Here is a 22307-nt window from a genome sequence, read left to right as displayed (position 1 = left end):
CAATCGCAACTCACTTCATAGCAAGCCCTCACGAGGGACTGACTAGTCTCGCCATCGCTCGGTATGAAAAAGAAGTAAAATACAACATTCGGAAATTGCCTGTCGTAAGGGGCTGTGGGATGAAATGTAGCCATTTGTAAGGCGATTGCTGATGCAGTTTCGATGCTGTAATCAAAGAACTGATACGAAATCTGGTTGACCATATTTCAATACGACTCACTATCGACTGGATCCAAACGATTTTGCACAACCGACAAAATCGCACCCTGTATTAGCCACAAGTTTTTTTTTTCACCACTTTCCGAATAAATACAAGATCAGTTTAACACGGGCCATATAGCGACTGAAAATTAGACGAACAACGGGAGGTTCAATTGCATACGAGACAATTGGACCTCACAAGTAGAATGAAAATATATTTTTAATTCGCGGGCAGTCAAATTTCCGTTTATTAGAAGCGCCTGATGCGAACACCCAACAGTCTCGTACTGCAAACGGAAGTCGTAGTAACGGAAGTACGGCATTGATGGCCTTTACTGCGAAAACGATAGATCCCGTAATGCCTGGTTTGAACCGAATTTCATTCTAGCTAAGATGATGTATATATTTTCGATGATTTATTTATTCATTCACATTTCCTGCAGTCAAAGCGTGGATTGGTGCTTGGTTAATGCAATATCCTACACTGAAATTTCAACCAAGTACCCGCAGATCGTGAGGAATTAATTTAGCTGTTGATGAGTGCCAGAAGTTCAGCCAACGTCATGCTGCCGAGGTAGTCGTCGACGTATTCGGTGATCGCGGTGTTGGCGGCGTCGGTGATCTGCTCCTGGAAGTCCACGAGGATCTGTGGGACTGTGTCGCTGACCACGGCTGCTATGAGAGCCGATGCGTCGTCGTTGTTCACGAGTCCGGTAAGTTGGAGCTGTGAAAAAAATCGTCATTAACGGAAAAAACCACGAACTCTGCTGCGAACGGGCATCGCCCTCCTTATACAGGCGTAAAAAATCACAACTCACTTACATCGAAATCGTCCAAACTGACTGCGCTGGTCAAAGTTTTAAGGTACAGGTACGAATTCTTAATGGATATCCCAGCGGTTCCGGAAACGGTCAGGCTGGTGATCTCACCACTGCAACATACATTGGAGGCGTTACGAAGTTTTACGCAAGTTGAATATCCTGCGTCAGTGGTAAAAATGTTCCAGGTGATTTGGTCAGGAAAACCCCAGCCAAAGGTACAAAACCATTGCAGGATCATGCCAGAATTCTTTTTTACCGACCGCCACCAACACGCCATGCAATTATGCTTCAGAGAAAACATAGAGCACGGCATTCTCTCTGTTTTCTCTCTTGTGGATCTTAATCCCCTCTTAAGTCCCCTAGGGTTTTTAGCAATGGTTCCGTACGAGTGCAAAACTTACGATGCATCACCATCACCGTAGATCGGTATCACGCTGGCGACCGTGCCGTCGATCGAGTATCCTGTGCTGAAGGTAATGTTGGGCCAGGTGAAACCGAAGGTGAACTTGAGTCCTATGAGACTGAACTTCAATGTGTCGATCGAGAAGTCCGACAGACCCGCGATCTTCAAGTCGGTCAGTCCGCCCTCCAATCTGCGTGAAACGAACACAATTTTCATCACATCGGTCAGAGATGCGGACGGTAATCAAGATGCGGCTAAGTTTATACACACTTTGCCAAAGTCTGGTTGATCGAAATGTCAAGGGAATCAGCCGTATAGGGGTCGAATGCGGGGAGTCCCAACTCTTCGTTAGCCGCCGACGCTAACGCTTGAATGCTCTCGACCAACGTCACCAGATTATCGCTAATCGAGCGCTTCGTTCTCGCTGTTGATCAGCCAGCATAAAAATCATATTACCGTTTACCTAATTACACTGATTCATCGCATTTTATTTAGATTACAAATTATAGCGTGATAAACTGAGCTGATTTCAACTTACCATTGTTGGGCACTCCCTGGGCAAGGGCGGCAAACGCCAAGAAGACAACTATGCCGTAAAATTTCATGTCTCTGCGTGAAAATCGATTTGATAGAAGTAATTAATGAAAATAATCGCCTGGGCTGTAAGGGAGGAGGGAGCGGGTTACGGACCGAACACTTCTTATCACTGATCATCTAACAGTTATATCGTGATTCCATATCTAATTGGGACTTGATTGCTCGGACTAATCAGATTCAACGCGCGTTTCGATCGGTTGAATTGATTTCTTCGTATCAATCATCTATAACATGCCGCTATAATTGTTTCTCAATTAGTTTTCGCGTTCGCTCTTACTCATCTACCGAATGGGATATGGAGAACGCGTATCAGATTTCTTTGACGTCAAGGTATATATAATACAGCATGTGGGCATACACCTGATGGATGACGGTGGCTCGTCCACGTTTATAAGCTGGAATATCGACCGGAATCTTCCTCCCTGAATTATATCCGAGCAAAACTCTCGTAAGGATTTCGACGGGCGTTTACGATCGCCAAATAATCCCAAAATTGAAATTAAACCGCGATGAACGTGTAAAAGATTCGTGACTCATACGCAGGGTATTTAAAAACTGATGGCCGAGAGTAGAAATTTTCGTAGAGATGGAATTCAATTTCTTCCCGTTGCAATGAAATATACAAGTTAATGTCCAACCGAGATGCGTGCAGGAACTTTGACGGCAAAACCTGACCGTTCATAGATTCGTCGAACGAACTGTAACCTACTATTATACTCACGCGGGATTCGTAGAGCTGTAACCACAGGCACGCACTGCTGGTTTGTCGAACGATGTTCCCCCATATATATATATACGTTCTGCGAGACGATCATAATCACGCACCTGAGGGTGAGATATCCATCTGTCGCTTATCTCGGCCGGGTGACCACCTGAACGATCGCAATATGCGACAATTAATCGTGACTCCCCTCTTTCGCCCCGAAAGTTTAACAACCGGAGGCTGCAGAGATCATTTGCTCCCCTCGTCTGCACGCAAGTCGCGGGGAGTTTTCTTTTATGTACGTGGACAATTTTTCAATGCCACTTGGCATAACGAGGCGCCAAATTCATTCTCCCTTCACCTCACGAGCAGGAGAGCCACAAGGTTGGATCGGTTCCCACCTGGGTCGCACTTGAGTATCGACCCTGGGTTGCGATCGAATTCGGTGCCAACTCTCCACGTGTAAACGAGGTACATTATATACACAGGTGTATACCAACCCTGTGTAAATAAACCGTCTCGCTCCTTGGCCCGATAATTAATGCTCGCTAGGCGCCTATAATTTATCCAACTCTTATACCGTCTAATATAACCAATATTGTATAAGGTACAGATACAGGAGCATACCATGTATGGGCATTACAGGGAAGTGTATCGCATGTATACGAGTTCCTTTTCTTTTCACGCTCCCGGTTCGCTTCAAGAACACATCGCTAAAGCAGCAAACGCGTTTTGCGAAATACAAATTCATATCGTGGTACGAATGATGAGGGTTGCGGCTCGTAAATGGAATCGGTCGTTAATTGGCGATTGCCAATTAGCGCGGCACGAATGTACGGATGATTCAGATAAACGCCGGCATCGGAAACATATACACAATACCGTACTCTAGAGATAGGCATATCGTATAATTACGATCGCGAGTATACAGGCATCAAAGCGCGGCGCAAATCAAAACGATCGGTATCTCGGTCAAATGTGACAAGAAAAATTCAATCGTTATAACAATAACGTATTAGATAACGGGTATGCCGTCGTTATCTGCATCGTACGTTGTTACAATTATTTCGAGTCCGTGTGCAGAACATGCGGATAACTGGTTAAACTTTTACCGATCTCATCCGATAATTCACGTAGTACGTCTAGTCGAGATGTAACGTATTCGTATAATTTCAATAATGCCCCACTACAAGCGTGTACACGCGTTGCGGGTATGTCTGATGGATAACCCTCTCTCTCTCTCTCTCTCTCCCACTCTCTCCTTCTTTCTCTTTCTCTCTCTCTCTCTCTGTCGTTCACCCTCCAGGTCCGTAACTTCGCCGAGTACGCCGCACACACGGCATGTGTCTCGCTTCCGATACCGGAAGTCTCGCGGCACCGTGGATAGCGCCTCGACCTTGGCTTCGAGGGTGGCCCCCTAAGATCCACCCTGTCCACCCTGCCCACCCTGCCCCACCTTCGCTCGCTTCGGGGGTGAGGCTGGTCCCTGTTGAACGCGTGCCGGCAGCACCGCGCGACAGCCGTATAAAACGCGTCACGCCTCCTCGGACTTTCCCCTGCAGAGGATGGCGATGCTGCGGAAGTCCTTCCGAGCCTTTCGAACCCACCCCGAGGTTCGACGTGGACCTCCCCGCGCCGGCGGCAGAGGCGCTGTCGTTTGGGGGCTGGTTGGTACGAAGAGGGTGCGATACGTACGCAATCGCTTCGGCGTTGATGGGCGCAAGAGCGGGTACGAGGGAGACGGAGGAGCCGCGGCGAGATGGGGCTGAGAGAGAGAGAGAGAGAGAGAAATAGAGAGAGAGAGAGAGAGAGAGGGTGGTGGGGCCGAGAGGAGGTTCGGGGGTGGAAGCCCGGAGGTTCGCTCTCTCCGCAGTCAGTGTGGCCCGAACACCCGGTCTACCCCCTTCGCGCCAGTCTCGCCCGTCCGCCGTTTTCGCTCCCGCATCTTTCGTCGACCTCCCTGCAGATAAAACCCCGTGGCCCCGGTCGAGTCCCAGGACCCCGCGATCCCTGCCACCCGGGGGCAACCCTTGGAAAGATACCCGTGGTTTCCCCCGGCGGGGCGAAAAAATCATCCCCGGGCGAGTCGCAGGGCGGCCCGACCACCCCAGGTCGCGTCGTCATTCTCCCCGTACCGTCGCGCCCGACGTTCCGGTGAACCGTCGCCCAGGATCAGCTGTTGCCAGGTGACGACTCCTTCCTATTTTCTATATATTTCATTCGGCTACTGTTCCGTTCCGTATTCACGAATCTGTTTTGTTTTGCATGGTGCACGATTAGGGGCCCAACCACACCTTCGCCTCAGTTTAACCCCGCGTACTCGGCTCTTGCCTGCACGACTCGACGGGATGTTTATCCCGTACCCACTTCCATCCGGTATCCACTTGCCTTAATTGTCGTCGAGTCGTCGAGTACTGCATCCAATAACACCCGGACTGCACTCCAACTTTATCTTTCATCCTCCGCTATTCACGGCTTCTCTTTACTCCCCGGCCTTCTCCCCCTGAGCTGCTGCACCGAAAATAGGATAGAATAGGTGCATGCACCTACACCTGCCCGCACAGAAAGCTTGCATCCACCCTCCTCTCCTGCATTGTACACATATACACGGTATAATTACCCATCCGGTGATTGAACAATTTCTAACAAACCTTTCATCGAGGCGCTGCACACATGCATGGACCTCGTTGCAAATTATATCCTAATATTAATAATGGGGTGAGATTTGCGAAAAAACAAATAAGTCCCCCTTCGAATGAGCTTGGATGTGCAAGTGTACAAATCTGCTCGTTAATCAGGAATGTCCGGATTAAATTAGGCAGTTAAATTATGCGGCACTACAACCGAGCCGATAATAAAAATGAAATTAGGCAGAACACGAAATAGATTGCGTGAAGAACTCCGGCCAGATCTCGGTGCGTGGTTCAGGGAGATATAGGCTCGTGTACACTTGTGTGTATAAAGCCTGGCTCGCCGAGCCCCCACCGCTTACCTTGTCTGGTCTTCACTCTCGGAGCGTCGTTTAAGCGTGCAGGACGATCGCCGAGGGATAAGGTACGCGTGGTTGGCTGCATAATTTACCGCGCGGTGAAAGATAAGGTTGAAAAGATTAAAAATTGCTCGTTAATTATTTACGGGAGCGTGGGGTCGGGGTGAGGAGGAGAGAATCCTCGATAAGGGCACGCGGACGGCGGAGGGGCGACGCGGGTTGCCTGGCCCGGCCCGGCACGGCGCGGGCGCACCGAACGTCCTGCCTGCCGGCTGACCCGAACTCGACCCGACCACGTCGTCCTCCGGCGAATTGTACAGTCCACCGACGCGCGTAAGTTCCTCGGTCCGATGGGTAGGCTTTTCACCATCGCGTAAACACCACGCCATCTCGACTCAGAATTCCGATTATTGTATTTAGGCCGAGTACGTTTGTCGTTGTTGTGTCGTTACGTTCGATGCCTGTAATTCTCGTACCGATAGTTCGATCACATTTTAAATCGTAGTAGATAAGGATCTTGATCGCTTTTGTTATGGTTTTTTTCCATTCCTGGTGTTGTTTGGATCGATTACGTTAAAGTGATTGCGAGTCAAATCGAAAGCTGATATCACACGCACTTTAGATAAATCCAGCTATAATAATATTCATACCGTAATGCGGCAAAAAGAAAAAGGAATGAGTAAGAGACTTGATTATCAGCTTTGATTCTCTTCAAGTGCAAAACGATCCGCCACATTGCAAAGAAAAAAACGTTTTTGGAACTTCGCTGCACGCTGCGTTTGAGAGTATAGTTTCACTCCGGTTTCGTGACCGTGTTACGAGGCAGACTGCATCCAACAAATAAAATTAATGTTTCCGCTAATCTACATGCTGTACGTATGTACGTATATACATAGGCATGTGTGTCGAGTGGCGTAGAGCAGCGTAGAAATGAGTATAATAATAGCGCCAGCGCGGTATATCGTATGTAACAATGTAATGGTTGTTGCCGCAGGCAGTACATTTCAGGCGTTATACAACACAATAGCGGCGGGCTTATGCTCCGTACACAGACGATGTGCAGACGAGCGTACCTATGCTTATAGGTACATATATTCATGCGCATGTATCACAGCGTGTAATATGTATATATTGAGCCAGTGGCTGTTCCCCGGAGAAACCACCACCGTCGGATAGCCCGCGCGCGGTATAGAAGCATCATTCAATCAGCCCTCTCTCGCCCTCTGCCCTCTGCACCGGCCCTGCCTGTCTCGTCCCCGTGAAAATTCGTCTCATTAATGCAGACTTATTGTATACGTGAGAACGCCGGGAGACGGGAGGAAATATAGCAGAGCGTCGCACGGGGAAAGGTAAATTGGAGGGTCAGAGGTTCAGCGCTGAGGCGAAAACTTTCCACGTTAGAAGATCCACTATGTTATAATATTTTCCCACAGCTAGTTAGAGTACTATCTGAGGGTGCTCTCGAAGTTCTCGACCCTGTCCGACCTTTTTTGCTAGCGTCGAAGAATTCGGTCCAGCGTACAGGCGGCGTATAGAGTGTGTGGATTGGGGGGCACGAGGCGATGGTATCCATCGCGGCAACGTAACGTGTTTAAGTGGCCCTGGAAGGAAATTAAGTCGGCTCCCACTCTGGTACAGGTAGGTGGGTATATAGGTATATGCGGAGTTAACCGCCGTCAGACAAACTACTCGCGGGCTCTAAACTGCGGAGAGCGGGTGCTTGCGTGCATGTGCCGCCCGGCGCACACTACAAATCGGATGTGTGCCACGAATAGAATTACGTCTACACGTCTGTACAGGGCGGATTATTATCTAACCAGGTTAATCTATCGCATCCTCTACACTCCCGGCGTCGCGTCAGCGGGGGATGCAAACGGGCCCATCCCTAGCTGCCTACCATCGCTATACACCAAAGCGCCATCGGTTGCCCGCACACAGGCGCTCGCCAAAGATCGCGTGCCGCGTCGAGGCCCTGTGTCGACTTGGAGATACCGCATGGTAGGCAGGGGAAAAAATCACGCGCCTCGTCGTCTCCGTTCTATTCCCTCACGCCGACTCCCGGCTTGATAGATCGCATCCTGATTTCCTACTGTGCCGCGTGAAACAATGCCACTCGTACGTACACCCGGCGCGCTAACCTGGATGTGCCCGCCTGCAAATCCTTGCGATTCACGACACATATTTCATACGTCGGTGAGACATGGGGCTTGTTCCCGAGTGTCTGGCTACTCGCGGCACTCGCAAACGGCTTGCTTCCACTTATGTGCTCCTCTTGCTAGTAGTTAATTAGAATATTGGCCTGTACTGACAAAGAATTACGTACGGGGCATTTTTGATAGACTTCATTGAGTATGCACACCGTATGGAGATTATTCTAGTACAAATTCTATTCAAAATACGTAATACTAAATTTCGTATATCGTAATAAGCATACAATAGTGCTACTTGGATGAACAATACGCAAGGCAAATAGATTGTGATAGACAATATGATGGGTTCTAGTAAATGTGTAATATCACCCTAAAATTCTGGACATTGAGGGACACATTCATAAGTGTCCTGATATGGCCCGCTGTAACATTTAGCACTATTTTCCACCGTGTGTCTCGTCGGAGGTATGGCGAGAAAAAAGAAGGAAGATCCGTAAATCTGCTTGCACACCCCAACTAGGAGGTGGGGGCAGGTAAATCCGGGATCGCGTCGCGTCGCGCCGCGAACGGACGGGGTCAATATTTGGGTCACTTGAGTTAACCGGGTCAAGGGCTGCTGCCCCTCTGGCAGGCTCCTTATTGTTTTTAAACGGTACTACAGGAATGTAGGAATAGGTATGTCGCTCCTTACACAAGTGGATACGAACAATAATCTTTGCTTGCGCCTTGCTACCGTTGCCCAAGTATACAAGAATGCAACGTATTTTATCACCGATGTATAAGTATGTGCACAGGAATGCGTTTCGCTTTACTGTCGCTGTCCCAACATACAGGTCTGTGTTGCGTGTATAATTTCTGCAGGCGTGTAAATTAACCCGAGCAATTAGCCGGGGGCTCGGGAGACTCGTCAAGTGACGGTAATACGGTGCGGACGTAGGAATCCCCTCCCCCCCCCCCCCCCCCCTATCAGTTCCATGGTGTATATGTAAATGTGCAGCAAGGGCCCTGGCTCTGACACCCGCCGCGAGAAAGCTTGAGCCGCAGAGTATCCGCAGTATTACGCGGTACAGTCATACGTCTGTATGTGTGGAGGTTGATCGAACGCGAGTCCGCTAGATCCGCCTCATGCCGTGAAATGCATGCGGCGAGCCAGCGCACAATATGCACCTGTGAATGTAACACTTGTTTCATCATGTGTATACAGAAAGTTATAATTTGAGTTTGATCATGGCCGGCTGGCTGGCAGTTTCGCAAACGTCACAGCTACACACATGCACTAAAATTCCGCATGTGCAACGATTGAGAATTTGGGTAGGTATCGTATAATCCTGCACATCAGCTTTTGCACACACGAATGACGAGGGGGAGATACGAATATAGCAAGGATTACTGTATTTTTGTTTATCTCTGTCCGACCGAATCTAAATTGTGCTGACGAATCCTGCTGGCTGCTGCCACGTCTGCGGTAGATTTTGCCACATGGCCCCTCGTTCCATATACGTGCCGTTTAATCAGCCGTTGATGCTAAACTTTCGTGTAAAAGTAATACCTGTACATCGTGTGCCAGAGGGTTGGGATTTTGCATTGTTAAACATTTCGCTGACTGTTCGGAATATCCGCGGCACCGGTGTTAAGTCACACGGATCATCCGGGTTGACTGCCGACGTACATAAATTAGGCACATGCGTACGAAATTGCAACGGTGGCCGCTCAGCGCGCAAAGTCACGTACGTATGCCTATACGTACCCTCGCGATACATGTTACATATTTACATCCATGTACGTACGGTCGTATTTTACCGAGCGAGCACGTAGAGGAGCTCGTTCGACGCGTGACTGACAATGCGGATTCGGAAGACTCGGGCGGTCCGTCCGCCTGAGATCTTCGTTCCTCGAGTTGTACGGCGCAATTCGAGGGAAACGTGCACGCGGAGCGAGTGCGACACACGCTGCCCCTGCATCATGTATTATGTATTCGCGAGTGCCGAGGGTGTAGGCGGACGAGTGGCAGGTACAATCATAAAACAGATGACTGGCGAGCGTATCTATGCTCTGAAATAGGCGGCAGGGGGTGCGGGTATATCTCCAGGGTTATAGATGGCCCCTGGGCACGCTAACCCAGTGACATCTCTAGGTCATCTCCCACCCGCCCCCGGCCCGTTCCTGCATACCAGTTATAAATGCCTATACTATTAATGTACGATGTACCTATAGTATACGCCGCGTTCAGGTACGCGTGTTCGGACGTATCGGCCAGCGCTTTCTTCATCCGGTGTTTGCCGGTGTACGGTGCTTTCTGCGTTTTGCGGGTGTAGGCGCAAGCTCGGACGATAAAAACCAAATTCCGGGGACGGAGGCTGCACGTGTGCGCGGTATGTGATGATCAATCTATACCATCACGTCACAGACGTGTACACCTGGGCGTGTAAGAGGGGAGGAAGCACACTACTGGTCAATACGTATCGAAAATCGAATCGAGTTCAGTAATATCCACCGTTACCTCTCCTCCCTGGCTCCCTCCCAATCCTCCCGGCTATACATCTTCCCTACGCGGCAGCCCGACACCGTCGCCAACCGCTATCAAGGTATATATGTATGTCCACAGGGGGTAGGTCCTTTCCGATCGATATACAGGGTGTTCCGACCGGAAAGTATGTTTTACCGGTTTTGAGACGAAAGCTTCCCGAAATTTGGATACGGTTCTATGCCCTCGCACGTGCCGTGCAACATGTTTCAGTGGACGTTACACGTGAATCAGAATTATTTCGTAAACGTTTTTGGGATGCTTTTTGTTGTATGCGTAGAATCAGCCGTACACTCGTCATGTGAAACTATTTGTATACAGCTAAAACCACCCGTTAATCGCGTCCCGTGAGAGTGTTTCTTGTTGAGAGAGGAGAAAGATATATGCTTGCGGTCGTGGAAACCATAAGATATGGCTGGATCAATCTTAAATATTCTTGGCTAAACTAACAATAAGTTTTCCTCTTCACGGCTCGTCTTTGTATAAATCTGTTCAATTTTATGTTCGAAGCAAGCTATACCCAGTTCTGTTTCCGTCACGCTCCGCGGATAAATTTGCTTAATCCGTGAACGAGGCGGACGTCGTACTACACATCATCACGCAAGGCTGACCAGTATTGCGTGTACACGACCATCCCTATACCCTGTATCAAACACACCTACTTTGGTGTGCCAGATTTTTTTCGTTTCGGTGACTGCCTCCACACTGCACGCGAGGATGCGAATTATGTCATGATTTCGCGCATGGATAATTTGGAAATTCAGCTGTCGAACCACCAACTCTCCCTATACTAGTTCACATATTATATTATACGACCGCGACGCCGCGGCGTCGTGCAGTCGCGTAAGCGTAGGCGTAAGCGTGGGCTTTTGATCTGTAGTACGAGGAGTATTACTACGTCGGGGGGTTGGAGCGTGGGCGAAACAGCTGTTGTCTCTACTCCGCCGACTTACGACCTGAGCCATCGAACCTTCGTGCGACTTATTCATCGCAACATATGCCAAAGAATGCTGCACTGCAAGGGGGGAAGATCCTTGGAGTATTATATCAATATCCATTGCATATCACCAATGAGGTCGCATGGTGTGAATTTTTTTAGACAGCATGGGATTATTTATTCAGTATAATGTATGCAGGGTAATTTCGAGTATGCACACCATAGGATATTCGACATCCATTTAAGACAGGGCCGTATGCAACCAATAGCTCGAAACAAAGTTCGAACGATAAAAAGCCGACGGAATTGCTTAAATGCAAGCGGGTACGTCACTGAGTGTATCTTCAGTTGCCTAAGTGTGGGCGCAATCATCGTATTAAAACTTCATAAGGTACGCACACACTTGAAATGGCCCTGGTACAACTTTCATCCTTCGCTTCACTCTATGCTATCGTGAAAATGAGTATAATATAATCAATTTTGCGATTTCCGCAGTCTGGAAGAGTGAAAGATGTCGAGGAGCCGGAGACCCACGGCCTTTCTCGTGGCCGGGGCCCCGATCGCCCTGACTGTTCTCCTCGTGATGCTGATGGGAGAGATAGGGCGCTGTTCGCCACCCCACCGGGGTAGGAGGCACCACGCGGACATCTCCCACGAGGACATTGCAAAGGGTGAACATCCGCTGCCTAAGCCCGAGTCCCTGAACCTGAACCCCGATGACGAGCTGGTGGTGCGCACTAGAAAGGGAAAGGTGCGAGGTGTCACGCTGACAGCGACAACCGGGAAGAAGGTCGACGCGTGGATGGGCATCCCCTACGCCCAGAAGCCGCTAGGTATGAAACTCGACGCGAAAGAGGGTGATTCGTTATAAGTTACATGTGCGATTCACCGGTTCGCTCCGATTCTCCATAGGCCCCCTCAGGTTTCGTCATCCTCGGCCGGCGGAACGCTGGGACGGAATACTGAACACCACCACGCCTCCCAACAGCTGCGTCCAGATCCTCGACACCGTATTCGGGGACTTTCCCGGGGCGACGATGTGGAACCCGAACACCCCCCTGAGCGAGGACTGCCTCTACGTGAACGTCGTAACGCCTCGACCCCGGCCTACTAACGCGGCGGTTATGGTCTGGATATTCGGCGGTGAGTCCTGTCAATTTCAGTCTACAGATTCTCCCACCGAGGTTTCGGGAAAAAGTCCGTCTAACGTGCCATCCGTCGCCTTTCGCAGGCGGATTCTACTCCGGAACCGCGACACTCGATGTTTACGATCACAGGACGCTGGTTTCCGAGGAAAACGTGATCCTCGTTTCGATGCAGTACCGGCTGGCCAGTCTGGGCTTTCTCTACTTCGGCACCGGCGACGTTCCCGGAAACGCGGGACTCTTCGACCAGGTCCTCGCACTCCAGTGGGTCCGGGATAACATCGGAGCGTTCGGGGGTAACCCGGACAACGTGACCCTCTTCGGCGAGAGTGCCGGCGCAGTTTCCGTGTCCTTCCACCTGCTCTCACCCCTGTCGAGGTATAATCAAGGTCGTTCGCGCGGTGAGTGAAGATCGCTAGACTCAACCTTCTCCTCGTCGTTCCGCAGAAACCTCTTCAGTCAGGCGATAATGCAGTCCGGTTCGCCCACGGCACCGTGGGCGATGATCTCCAGGGAGGAATCAAAGGTCCGCGGTCTGCGACTCGCCGAAGCCCTCGGCTGCCCCCACGAAGAGTCGGCCCTCGGCAGCGCCGTCGAGTGCCTGCGAAGTAAGGACCCGTTCGACCTGGTGAACAACGAGTGGGGCACCCTGGGCATATGCGAGTTCCCGTTCGTCCCAGTGATAGACGGTGCCTTCCTCGACGAGACCCCCCAGCGCTCGCTCGCCTCAAGCCCTACGAACCCTTCGTTCAAGCGGGCGAACATCCTTATGGGCTCTAACACGGAAGAGGGCTACTATTTCATCATATATTACTTGACAGAGCTCTTCCGGATTGACGGTACGGAGGACGTCAAGGTTAGCCGGGATGAGTTCCTCCGGGCTGTGAGGGAGCTGAATCCCTACGTCAACCAGATAGCTCGCAATGCTATCGTCTACGAGTACACCGACTGGCTCCGACCCGACGATCCCTACCGCAACCGGGACGCCCTTGACAAGATCGTCGGCGACTATCACTTCACCTGCAACGTGAACGAGTTCGCGGCCCGCTACGCCGAGACCGGGAATACGGTTTACATGTACTACTACACCCACAGGTCGGTGAAAAAATTTTGTTTTTCACCAATATACCTACCTATCTATTATTTTAACATTGCGTGCGTATATAACTTCTACTCAGATCGGCGAACAATCCATGGCCCTCGTGGACCGGTGTTATGCACGCCGACGAGATAAGCTACATATTCGGCGAGCCGCTTGATTCCTCTCGGGGTTACACCCGGGAAGAAGTATACCTCTCGAAACGGATGATGAGGTACTGGGCCAACTTCGCTAAAACTGGGTAAGCCGCATGCAAATTATAACAACTACACACCTCCAGCTAATTCGTACTTCAGCAAGAGCCATATCAAGTGTGTGCAAAAGAAAAAAAAGGCAAACTGAAACGTACGTATAATATGTATCGCGAAAACGGCTCTTGATACTCGTGAGAAAATTTGTGCGATCCTGTAATTATAGTGTGTGACACTATGTAACATATCATACGTTATACAGCGTGAATCATTAGAGCTGTTTCGACAAATCATGAGGACATGTGTTTTCTTTAGGTTCTTTTTCCATTATTATTAACTGTTTCACATCGGTCCGAAATCGAACTACAGCAGCCGCGCGGTAATGCATGCATTATGAATGGATCTTCGTAAATAAATGACCAACGTAACATACATACGTCCGCGCGGACGGCAATTTTCGGCTCAAACCGTGAAACTGAGAAACGATCGTTTTCAGGAACCCTAATATGGGGGACGATGGTTCATGGGCAGAGACGACCTGGCCTGAACACACCTTCGCCAAAAGAGAGTATCTGACGCTCGCGACGAACTCTACCGAAATTGGATATGGTCCCAGGTCGAAGCAATGCGCCTTCTGGAAGAAGTATCTACCTCAGCTTATCGCAGCCACCGGTGAGTGCGGTATATAAAGCTATATGTACAATTACTCTCCTGTTCGATATTTCTTGTATCACAGTAAAATCTGCATATCGTATATAGATATACATATTGTATATGTATAGGTATACCTATATTATATATCTGTAAAATGTTCAAAGGTATTCCGTGAAAGATACAGCCACGATTTCCCCCCCTACTTGCACCGTGATTATAATCATGTTCTCACCAACTCACTCCTTCGCACCCACCCTCGTTCCATGCGCGGCTAAGTTATTAGGCATTATTATACATTTGAAAGAAGTAGAGCGAGGGTGCAGGCCGAGAGCGGGGGGGATGGGCTGCGGTTCCAGCTGCAGCGTATATTCGCGATGCCAAAGAGGAAATTTAGGTCGGTACCGGAATGCTGCAGGTATACCATCAACATAAATATATGTATACGTATGCTATAGGTAGATACTTGTATACCTACGTATACATGGACACATCGCCGCGGTAGCCCTCGTAAAAATGGCATTAACTTCACTGCGGAGCCGGTTGCAGAGTTCGTAAAACACATACCTACGTATGTGCATTATATGTATACACGTGTATGCACAGGCTCTTGGTATAATATCGTCTAAGGAGCTTAGTGCCTGCATAGTGCATATCTACGTGCAACTCGGCATGCATAGTGTAGACTGCAGACCTGCACCTTACGGGTTCGTGCAGTTTTGACATACACACTCAGTCATTGGCGGTGATGATAAGTCTATTTTTATATCCTCAGGCCGATTTTTACATGATATGAACCTGAGTAACTGCAGCAGGTGCCACGGGTACCAGACACATACCCTCCGCAATACGGTCCCTGCAGTTCCTAGATCGCGGATCACTGCACCTCGTGGCATGTGTGCAAATGCGGACGCGTATGTGTGTGTGTTTCACGGTGCGGTGGCTTAAGGGAAGGGAAAGGGGAACGGAATGAGAGGGGGTCATTGGCCCTGCGTTTACTATGACGCTGCTACCTCCGCGCCGACGTCACTGGCCGGCTATACGTATAGAGGGGTTGACACAGGAGTTAAACTGGGTTATGACGTCGGACACCACCATACACGGGCATGCAGTCGCGTCGGTGTGACGTCTGCAAATTTCCGATACCTACTACGTCATAGGCGCATACACGAATACCCGTAGCACGGGGAGTTCGACTATAATTATAGAGCGTAAGGGTAGAAAATTTGGTGCTTTTTCAAGAGAAAAAAGAAAAAAGAATACCGAAGCAGAGAACGAATATAATACGAAAGAAAGGGTTTCTTCGTACCGATCACGTTGTAGAGTCGGGGTGGTGGGACGATGGTTTTGGACAAAGGCGCAGCATCATTTTCTGGGCTATGTGCGCCATTGTGGGACGTGTCGCGGCAAACGAATCACTGCCAATCGTCTGTGACCCCACGGCCGGCGTATTGCGTTGTAAAGAAATTCTGTCCCTCCTTTCTCTAGCACCTCCCGCCCCATCCATTCTTGGCACCCTAGCAGCCAGGCATCCTTCTTATAGATTCTTCTTGCAATCTCTTTGGTCAATGGGACAAACTAACTATATGAGTTCATTTACCATCAGTTTGTAGACAGTGATAACACTGAAACCATGCAATTATAGCGACCTGTTTCTTGGAAAAATAAACATTAGTCATATCGAACGATGATTGTCTTATAATCCAGAAGAGGATAGGCTCACTCATTAACGATGGGTATATGTCTAATTTGCGTTGAAGGTGTATCGGTATAAAGGACGATTATAGAGCGTCGAGTTATTGACGTCGGTTTGATCGCGTCCAAGCTGCTGCAGTGTTCGCAATATCTCGTTCGTTGCGCGAAAGGCCGAAAAAAGCGGTGATAAACCGAGACCGAAATGTGCCCTATCTGCCTGTATCCGACCTACAATACACCCCCCTACCCTGCGGAGACAGCAGCGGCGAACCGGCGGCTCGAGTTGGATCAATGCCGTCACGGCATACACACTGTAGACCGAAGCACGTACATACATACGCGGGCTATGGGACCGGGTCAAGCCGATAGCGCGTAGTTCTACGCATTCGATGGCAAGGGGAACCCCCTTGTACGCCCCCCCCCCTCCCGCCCCATTGCCGATACTTCCGCGCCCGCGAAATTTACCTCCGTCATTGCCGCCCCATATGTGCGGTAATAACGTGAGACACTGCGGTGCGCATGAATTGCGTCGAAAAAGTCCACTCTAAGAAGCAATTGAAACTTGAGGAGGACTGCACTTATTTATACAAACATTAACGAAGATGCGAACGACGTTTCGCCGGCAAATAGGCAACCGTCGTTACATCTTCACGCAGAAAATACTCCATGTGTAACTTCGGTTGCCTATCTATCGGCGAAGCGTCATTAGAAATCGCTTCCTATATGCCGCATAGACATCCAAGCGTTATAACAGAATTACCTAATTTCTGCTCTTCGTTGATCAATCAAACTTTCGTCTTGCAGCTCATTGTACATTATGCATGTGTTGTAGCGTACGACTGTTGTGTCAGCAATCATCGTTGTATATACGGAGTTATTTCCGTAAAGCACCTCATTGCGATCTCTAATTATAGGCAATTCAGGGTACACATACACTCTGAGCAGATCTCCGAGTTATAAGTCTATGGCTAGCAGAAGACCGACAGCCAGGGTCTACCGATGAAACTCTGAGCTTAGTTCTGCTCAGTGTGTGAGTGCTCTGAATTGCCTATAATTAGGCATCACTGTTGGGCGCATCAAGAAAATAACTCGGTATGCATAGGCTGCAAGATAGAAATTTTGGCGCACGAAGAGACCAGATTCCCCGAGAATTATCAAATGATCGAAATAACCATGATCCTCTATTGCATCCTATGTGTTTCAGCGAACATGAAGAGTAGCCCCGGCGAAAAATGCACCAGCGGAGCGTCGGGGATGCGGGAAGTTACGGGTAGCGACGGGGTGACGAGCCTGCTGCTGGCGACGGCTCTCGGAGTCGTTCTATGGCACCGTAGCACGTTATACCCGACGGTTCGGCTGGTTCACCTGGCGTCGAAACCCTCGAACGCGCGAGGCCTCGTGTAGCTCGACTCCGTCGCCGCGCCGCAACCCTTTGTACCTTCGACGTATGCATCACATTATAGAGAGATGCCCCACGTAATATAGATATATGTATCATACACCTATGCCAGACGCGGAGGCGTATACTATGGGTGTGCGTATATGTGTATTGCTCATATAATGGTACGCGACGGTTCGTGTACGTCGCACGTTCGTTGTGTATATGCACGCACCGCGCGTGTCAACGAAGGAGAAGAGAAAAAAAAGGATAAAGAAAATAAAAAAAAAATAAAAAATAGAAATAACAAAAAAAAAATAAAATAAACGACAAATTGCAAACATATCAGTGTAGTTGAAGCACGTGGCCGCCGGGAGGCCGCAGAGTCCACAGAGGGTAGGTATATGTATAATAATGCGACAGTACGGAGCGCAGCTGCCTTCAGGGTCCCCAGACTCGCCCTCGCTGCACGAGGAGTAAGGACCGAATGCCTCGTCGTCGGTCGTCGGTCGAGGATGGGGCGATATCCCCGTTTTACACACCCTCGCGACCACCCTATAATACGGGGGGACCCAGGGACGTAGAGACGTTATACGTACCACATATAATATACATATACATATGATATGATATGTAGGATATAGGGATCAGGTTATTATAGGCAGGTGTTAACAAAAAAGATACGCTTTGCCAATGCGCCCGGTAATATACAACACACTCACTAATTGAGTATTTGAATGAAATTTTTTTATTTCATATTCTTGTAGATTGGAAAAAAATATTTTGGACATATTTTTTATTTTTTCGATTGAATCAAAATTGCCATTAATATAACAGATTGAAAACTATAACATTGTGACGTCACCCATGTTAAGATATATCTATATATATTAAAATCAGTGAAATTCAATCAGCTATAACATGAAAAATTATCATTTTTAACGAAAAACAAAAAATACGTCCTCCTTATTTTGGCTTGCACTGCATTATGAACCCCTAAAAATGGAAAAAAAATTTCATTCAAATACTTAATTATACATATGCACGCATACGAACATACGTACATACATACGCACATAATACAAAATATACCTATACCATATACCTATGATATTGCTTGACAATGCACGCAGCCCGTGCGCGCGTATGTCATTAATAATTCGTATAAATGTATACTGGTTCTTTTAGATATGATGACTGCATTTACAAATACGGGGATGGTACACTTTCTTTTTTTCGCGGGTTTCTTTTCAACTTTGTAAGCTGTTAATACGTATAATGATACTGTGTGTAGGTATATACGTTGCACGGATGCGTGAATTAGAAAGACGAAATAACCAAGTACGCGTCACACGTTGTACGTATAACGTATACATACCTGTGCGTACATAATTGGCCAATATTGAATAATTCGAATTGCGATAAGCTGAAATTTCAGTCTCGCACGTATGCGATGTACCGTGTTATTGTGTCGTTTGAAATTTGCTCATTTATCACAGATGTATGGGGAAGTTTCAGCACGCGATCGGTTACGTCAGAGCTTCATTTTTCATATCGCGGTATCGTAGTTGAGCTTCCATGACATATTCTAGCGAAACAGCGAGAAGATGCTGAATACTAATAAAAGCAGAGTTTTCCTGAACTAGCTGGTAGTAGAATCGCTTGCTTGATTAATTTTATATAATATGCCCATAAAATCTGGTACGGGTATGTATACAAACATACAAACTCTAAAAAATGCAGATTATATTAAAAAACGAACGCGTACCGCACCAAGCTATAATATTATATCTATAGTATGAATATGAATATAAACTATAGAGAGAAAATGATGAAAGATAAGAAAAGAAAATATACGAGAGAACAAAATTATTATACCGAAAACTAACGACATTATTATAAATATACATATATAATACATATACTAACGAGAGCCTACTAGTAAGCTTTATACTACACATATATATAATATATTTATTTGTATAATAACATATACTATATATATAATATAATTACAATTATTCATTATAATATAAAATACACATAGATTGTAGCTAGAGGGCGATTTAAGAATACAATATTATACTTATTATTTATAAAATTTTAAGCATATGGAAAGAAAGGGGAGAAGAACAAAGTGACCCAATCTTCCGTCACCCCGAGAGTTGTAAATGAATGGCCTGTCTGTAAATTCGTAATATACCTACTCCAATATTATTTATACCGCATACTTGGAATCTGGAGACCTCACACTGTTAGGTAAATAAGATGTCGACTGCAGGTGTACCTGAATTCAAATACAATTCGACACCTCCGCATATATTGTGGAATATGCACTGCATGTATGAACACATTGGAAATTAAAAACGCAACATTAATTGCACAGTTACGCACGTAAGGTTTTCGATCGCGTATAGTTATCACAAACTAATTGATCGTACAAATGATGTTGCGCTCGACTTCTAGGCAAAGATCCCGGTCTATAAATCAATAATTATGTATATTATAGGTATACGCTATTAATTACAAACAACAAAAAGAAAAATAGCAACATAAAATTAATATAACGAACGAAGTAAAGTGAAATAATATGGCTAATACTAATACTGACGACATCAACAAGTATGCTTGATATTAATATAACTATTATTTTTCGCATTATTATTGCAACTACTTCTATTTCTATTATTATCATTACTATTATTACTATTATTATTTCTCTTGTTTTGAGTATCATTATCATCAACATTATAGTTGTCATTATTATCAATAATATCATTGTTATTATTATTTTTATTATTATGATCACTATCATTATTACTGTTATTATTGTTATCATTGTTATTGTTATTATTATTGCCAGTATCAAATCGGTAGAAGAAATTGTCATATAATTATATAATCCTATAAAAAGTTTCTTGCTGCCTTAAATACAACTACAAATATGATATTATACTTATAATAGAAGAATATTCGGTATAGTAGTGAATTCGGCCCTGTATAATGTACTTATAGGCATATAGTTATTATTATAGTACATAATGCAACATTCCGACCTAACACAACGTATGTACGATTATATTAGGTATATAGCATAGTAAAGAAGAAAAGATGAAGAATGTTAGAAAGAAATCACCCCTAAGCAGGGGCATAAACGAAAAGAAATCATTGTTACTTTGAAACTTTCTTTTTTATTACACCACATCTCTCTCTCTCTCTCTCTCTCTCTCTCTCGCGCGCTCTCTCTCTCACGCACACACACACTCTATGCAGATGTACTGACTGCGGCAAATTTAGAGTCCAATGCAAATCGTGCTTGTACAGATGCATGTATACGCAGCTTTTGGCAGATGCTTTTTACATTTGCTTTTTTTTTTATAATATCGCACGCCTCTCGGTAAATTCAAATACAGTTGTTTATTTTAAGGCGTCTAAAAGTACCGACATACCACAATATCACAGCTTACAGGTATGTCGTACGTCTAGACGGAAAGCGGCAAAGGGTTCGAACCTGGTGGATTATCCAAGTGGGGAGTATTATCGATTGTTAATTTTTTGCATCTTCATGCAACTCCCTTTCTACCCTCGATTTCGATTTGAATTATTATCACTTAGTCATTGCCATAACTTGCAGTGATTGTATTCCAATTGATTTTTTTAGATGAGGGTTATAATTTCTCTCGCCATTGTTTGTAATACTCGGAAAATGAAATATCCAGCATATAAGACTATGATACAATTTCTTCTGACAATTCAATTTTCAGATAATATAACTAATTGTAAGAAGTAAGATTACCGATTATTTGCTTGATAAGTTGGCTGTCGCAAAATTGCGCGTTTATATATGTATACATACACACAAATTTAATATAAGAAAATGATAATCAACATACGTACATAGTGTGTATAGCACCTATCATATCTACGTATGCAGGTGTTCCATTATAGAACTATGAAAAACTGATTGTATATTTGAATATAGTAGATGTGACTTGTAAGATGATGGATCTGCATACAATGTACACCCATTACTGTTATCGTTATTATTTATACGTCATTGCATTGCATAGCTGACACCTACTGCACAATACATTGAAGGATAGAAAATGAGTGTAAAATATGAGCAACGATTCGTGGATTGCATCCACATCAGTGCAATCCCGGTTTGAGTCTCGTGACGAGATCAAAAATTTCAACATACATTGTACACGCATGACATTATACATACATACCTATAGACATTCGCTCGAGAAACAGTAGCCCACAGGCCTAATGAGTATACCTATACATATAATATACACATATGCATACTTATAACCGACGTGTGTATATAATGCATACCTTGTTACTTACAAAAGCGGAAAAAAGTGCGTACACAATGCCACGTTCCCGTAACTGTCCGGTACATGTATACATATGTATGAGCTCATACATACATAGATGTATGCACGCGTGTGTGGATATATGTATATAATACACGTATTGTACATGTTATACAATAAATAAAGTAATTTATTGCTTGTACATACAATTAGCAGGGTATAATGTTCAGAATCAGCTCTTTCAATTGGAATTACGCGTACCGTACGATCCTTTTTCATTCGAATTATCTGTAGCTTCATTATGTGTTACCTGGGGTTCGGTGTATGAGAATTTTACGTCGGATGGAAGGTGCGCCTAAACGGACATAAATCCCATGATACGCCTAACGCGCTTTTGAAAGGCAATTCAACACACGTGGTATCTTGTCAAATAACCTGAGAGTCCTTAGCGAAGGTGCCAACTCTACATACCTGTACCGGGTTGTTCCTTTGAAGAGCCAC

General features: G+C 46.4%; 2 protein-coding genes across 4 annotated transcripts; one reads left to right on the top strand and one right to left on the bottom strand.

Annotated features, from left to right (window-relative positions):
• Positions 1-602: 602 nt before the first annotated feature.
• Positions 603-2920, bottom strand: LOC124182835. Its single transcript, XM_046570584.1, has 6 exons — positions 2744-2920; positions 1964-2034; positions 1696-1849; positions 1424-1615; positions 1024-1132; positions 603-925 (listed from the first exon to the last, which is right to left on the bottom strand). Exons 2-6 carry the CDS (start codon positions 2028-2030, stop codon positions 728-730), a joined length of 720 nt encoding a protein of 239 aa, XP_046426540.1. The 5' UTR covers positions 2031-2034; positions 2744-2920; the 3' UTR covers positions 603-727.
• Positions 2921-4596: 1676 nt separating this feature from the next.
• On the top strand, positions 4597-22041 carry LOC124182366 (acetylcholinesterase-like). Of its 3 annotated transcripts, none has more exons than XM_046569517.1 (8): positions 4597-4911; positions 11821-12158; positions 12238-12468; positions 12557-12848; positions 12918-13565; positions 13649-13810; positions 14257-14432; positions 17311-22041. In XM_046569517.1, the coding sequence occupies exons 2-8, from the start codon at positions 11837-11839 to the stop codon at positions 17508-17510; spliced, it is 2031 nt and encodes a 676-aa protein (XP_046425473.1). In that variant the 5' UTR covers positions 4597-4911; positions 11821-11836; the 3' UTR covers positions 17511-22041. The 3 variants fall into 3 exon arrangements, with proteins under 3 accessions (XP_046425473.1, XP_046425474.1, XP_046425477.1); XM_046569518.1 differs by lacking the exon at positions 4597-4911 and adding an exon at positions 8918-9175; XM_046569521.1 differs by lacking the exon at positions 4597-4911 and adding an exon at positions 11487-11716.
• Positions 22042-22307: the final 266 nt, after the last annotated feature.

The sequence above is a fragment of the Neodiprion fabricii genome, chromosome 5 (assembly GCF_021155785.1).
Source record: "Neodiprion fabricii isolate iyNeoFabr1 chromosome 5, iyNeoFabr1.1, whole genome shotgun sequence".
Taxonomy (NCBI): Eukaryota; Metazoa; Arthropoda; class Insecta; order Hymenoptera; family Diprionidae; genus Neodiprion; species Neodiprion fabricii.
This window is presented reverse-complemented; position numbering and strand designations above follow the sequence as displayed.